Below are 4,165 nucleotides of genomic sequence, written 5' to 3' on the forward strand. Positions count from 1 at the left end.
TTGAAAAACTAGATGCACCGGAGGGCATAAAATCAATATGCGCAAATGCGGGGGGGATGGGTACAGAATAGATCCGTCTGCAGTCTTGGGTGGATCAATGATTCTCAAAGCAAAATCTTTATAAACATATGGATAGTTTGGTCCTTATACTACCAGTAAGTTAACATAAGTTCTAACATTGAATATACTTGTATACTGATGAATACTTTTGTAAAAATAAAAGTCAAACCTAACAGTCACTTTTCTTAATTCGTTTTACTCGTCACTTTTTTGTTGATTTTGGATTATAAAAGCAGTAATTTTAACGAAAAAACATTTAAATTAAAATTGAGTACAGATATAATAAATTAAACATTGAAATAAATATATAGCTATACATCAAATTACAAATTGTGGTCTTTGAATTCATATAGTCAAATTCGAACAAAATTTACCATTTTGGATTATTTTATTATTTACAAAATATCAACTACTCGTCAAATTTTTTTTATAGCAATTCAGTCATTTTGTAACTCTTGGATAAGCTGTATGCTAGAAGTGAATATACCTATGAAACCACAAACTATTCCGATTCCTATTATAGTGTATTCCCAAATTTTTGTTGCTGGGCTTAGAGTGTGGCCTTTGAGTTTCAGATGGAAAACGCATGGCCAGACAAAGGATAACATAGTGCCAGTGAAGTTTCCAACCAGACCCATAAGGGTTGCAAAATGTGGAATTCCAGCGCCCAAGAGCATCGTGAAAACAACGAACAATAACCGGATGAGAACGGCCCAGTCTTTGAAGAGCCCGTCTTTGGAGTAACAAGTACCCCCCAGAGTTTGGGTAAATTTGTTGTCTTCGGCTTCTTTTCGGGTTTCGAACATCCGGTTTTGAACTATATCACATGCAGCAAAATAGGGTAGTGGGTAAGACAGCAGCGCTTTTAGAAATAGAAAGATGTTGGTTATAAATCGAAAGGTGTTATCCGGCAAGTTATTAGTTATAACTTCTCTAGTATTGTTTCCGAAAGTTAGGAACCCGATCCAAGCGAACATACACTTGAAAAGAGCAGCCAGAGCGTGTGTCCAGAACAACATGCACTCGAATCGATGACGTTTCTGCATTGAACCCTCCAGAGCCGGGAGGAATATCTGGCTTGTATAGCTGAAAACGACGATGCCAAGCGCAACTGGAACTTGACGGATGTCGATTCCAAACTGGACTTCGCTCCAGTGCCACTGACCTATAGAGGTCAAGCAGTATCCGATTATAATGATGTTTATGCAGGCGTGTGATACAGTGTTATAGAAACTAAGCCTGGCAACTGCACGATAGTTTTGCAGGAAAGCACAGGGGAGTAGGAAAATTGATGACAGCATGATCCAACTTGTCAGGTCCAGAGGGACGGTTGGGAATGCCTTTTGGAGGAGGTCCCCGCACAGGAGGACGTAGAGGACACATGTCATTACTAGTTCAATCAGCTGGGCTGCCTGGACTATTTTGCCCCCGTATCTCTTACCCCACACGTCCTCCGCTATCTGGATATAGCTGGTTCTAAAAATCGAGTAATAATCTGGTATTATATACCTGGCCTCGCATTGTAATTACCCAATCCAGCTACCACTTAGAAGTTAGCACTTAGAAATGATCAATTGGGTTGAATTTTCTTGTAACGGTATCACATTCATCTTGCTACAAGGAAGTCGATTTAGTTCTTCAAATCTCTAAATTATTGACAATCATAATACATTTGTGACATCGAAAATAAAGAGCCAACAATCTTAACCAAAATTGAAGAAACTCAATATTAGAACGTTTTCGCGTGCGAAATTTACCCGATATCTGGCTCTGCAAACCGCTGTGAAATTTGAACATACACTATGGTACCAAAAAGCTACGTACAGCATGATTTCTGCTTTTAAAGCATGATTTGTGCTTCATAAGCATGATTTGCGACAAGGCGTGAAAAAAGGTGTGAAATTTAGAAGTTTTAAGAGATATTTCATTCTCAATTTCTCCGCTTAAACAGGAAAGATGGTTAAACCGCTTTGTTCTTATACCGTTTCCCAAGTTGTTACGCTAAGAGATGTCGGATTTTCATGGTCTAAAATACAAAAGCAACTCACATTAAAATCAAGATCCAGTGCACAGTATGCATACAACCGCTACCTGAAAAACAAACAGTTTCGAGGCCCAAAAATCGAGTGGAAGCCCCCCCAAATTGTCAAAAAAAATGCGAAAACAAGTTAGTTGCCGATGTTTTCAAAGATCCCAAAACCTCACTGGAGCGAATTCGTGTGGCTCATAACGCTTTCTTGTGCTACGATACAATTTCCAGAGGTACAGCTAGACGAATTCTCAAAAAAATGGCGTTTTTTCAAGAAAAGCTGCAAAAAAAGTCAGTTTGAAGAAGAAAAGCAAGTGTTTTCGTTCAAAATGATGTATCAATATGCTCAAGAAGCCGTTCTCTTTCTGGCAGAATGGGGTTTTTACTGATGAAACAAGGGTGCGCATCTTCAGCGACGGAATCTTTAGAGTTTTTCGAAGAAATGGAACGAGATTTCTTGAAAAAAAACAAAAAATTTGAGTTCGGACAAACGATCACTTGTTTTGGGGTGCAATACGATCAGATGGATGGAAATTGCTTGTTAAGTTTCCAAACAAGCTAAACGCTGTCGGTTATTTGGAAATTTTGAAAATTTACGAAGAAAAAATGCATTTCCTGGACCTTATTTTTCAGCAAGACAATGCTCCTGTGCATAAATCGAAGATTATCGGCAATTTCTTCCAAGAAAACGAGTGGGAGGTACTGGAATGGCCAGCATACAGTCCAGATCTGAATCCTATTGAAAATTTATGGGCGATTTTGAAGCAGCGATTACGAAAACAGACAGTTTTTTGGGAAAATTTAGAAGAAAAAGTGTATGAAATTTGGAATGAAATTGACGCAGACGTCGTGAGAAACCTGTATGAAAAGTATACAAACCGTCTACTAGACGTTAAAAAAGCTAAAGGTGTAATGACGCGTTATTAGAGAACTAATTTGAACTCAAAATGTTATATTATTTGTTGTTTCTATTGCTTTTTTAAAAATCTTTAGGTGTACGTAGCTTTTTGGTACCATAGTGTATAATCATCTTGATTTCAAACCTGTTTTAACCAATTTTGAACGCAATGGTTAGTGAAATCTATTACTGGGATGTGAAAGCCATTTATAATGAGAAAAATGAAAACTGAAACTGTTTAAACTATCAACAAAAAATTCAAACAAATTAATTTCATGTCAACAAACTAATGTGTTTTTGAAGTAAGGTTTGTACAGCCTATTAAAAAAGTGTGACTAGTCATTACAGTTGACATGGACAGTAAAAAAGTTGGGAACATATCAATCGTGAATGGCAACATTAAGTGTTGGAATTTTTGAAAAAAGTGAAGAAGAAAGAAGTGAGACCTGACTCTGATGTGTTGTCCTCTCTCGTCCTGTTCGTATAGACAATAGACAAGTATCTTTCCAGTGTAGTAAGTGATGTATGCGAAGAATACCATTGCAAAGAGAGACCAATACCCACCCTGGTACACACTGTAGGGAAACGTCACTATGAACATACCCTGAAATCACAAAACAAAAACCATTTTTTGCTTTTGTATAACTCTGTAAAAAATGGGATGCGTTCTGTTTCACCCCCCCCCCACCCCCCACCCCCAGTAATCACCCCCCCCCCCCCATGTAACAAAATAGCACGTGCGCCTGAGGGGCGTAAAAATATAAGCCCACTAAGCTTGGGGGGGGGGGGGTGGGCAAAACAGAATAGATCCAAAAATTGTTATATGACATATGACTGCCATAATTTGAAATGAATTTAGTTATACATATTTTTCAGCTGTTCGAAGAACATCAGACTTGTTGCCACCATGTGGGAGAATCACTCCAACAGTAGAGTTATTAGTTTTCTTTGACAAAAGGTCGAGAATATAGTAAATACAAGAATAATATATTTTTAATGTAAGATATATCTAGTATGTTTTATTCTATTTCTTTTCCCGGGAGCATTTGCTATTTCTTACATAACAACGTGCTATATAACGACCCATAATTTGTAACTAGGGGTCATGAAGACGCTGGTGGGGGTGGGGTTGGGGAGGGGAAAGAATAGATTCATATAGTGATATGGTAGACCAAGCT

General features: G+C 37.9%; 1 protein-coding gene across 1 annotated transcript; it reads right to left on the minus strand.

Moving 5' to 3' along the window:
* Nucleotides 1-299: 299 nt before the first annotated feature.
* LOC142344282 (vesicular inhibitory amino acid transporter-like) lies at nucleotides 300-3,635 on the minus strand. Its single transcript, XM_075395865.1, has 2 exons — nucleotides 3,434-3,635; nucleotides 300-1,536 (listed from the first exon to the last, which is right to left on the minus strand). Exons 1-2 carry the CDS (start codon nucleotides 3,586-3,588, stop codon nucleotides 498-500), a joined length of 1,194 nt encoding a protein of 397 aa, XP_075251980.1. The 5' UTR covers nucleotides 3,589-3,635; the 3' UTR covers nucleotides 300-497.
* Nucleotides 3,636-4,165: the final 530 nt, after the last annotated feature.

This window comes from Convolutriloba macropyga, chromosome 8 (genome assembly GCF_964194025.1).
Source record: "Convolutriloba macropyga chromosome 8, txConMacr16.3, whole genome shotgun sequence".
NCBI lineage: Eukaryota > Metazoa > Xenacoelomorpha > Acoela > Convolutidae > Convolutriloba > Convolutriloba macropyga.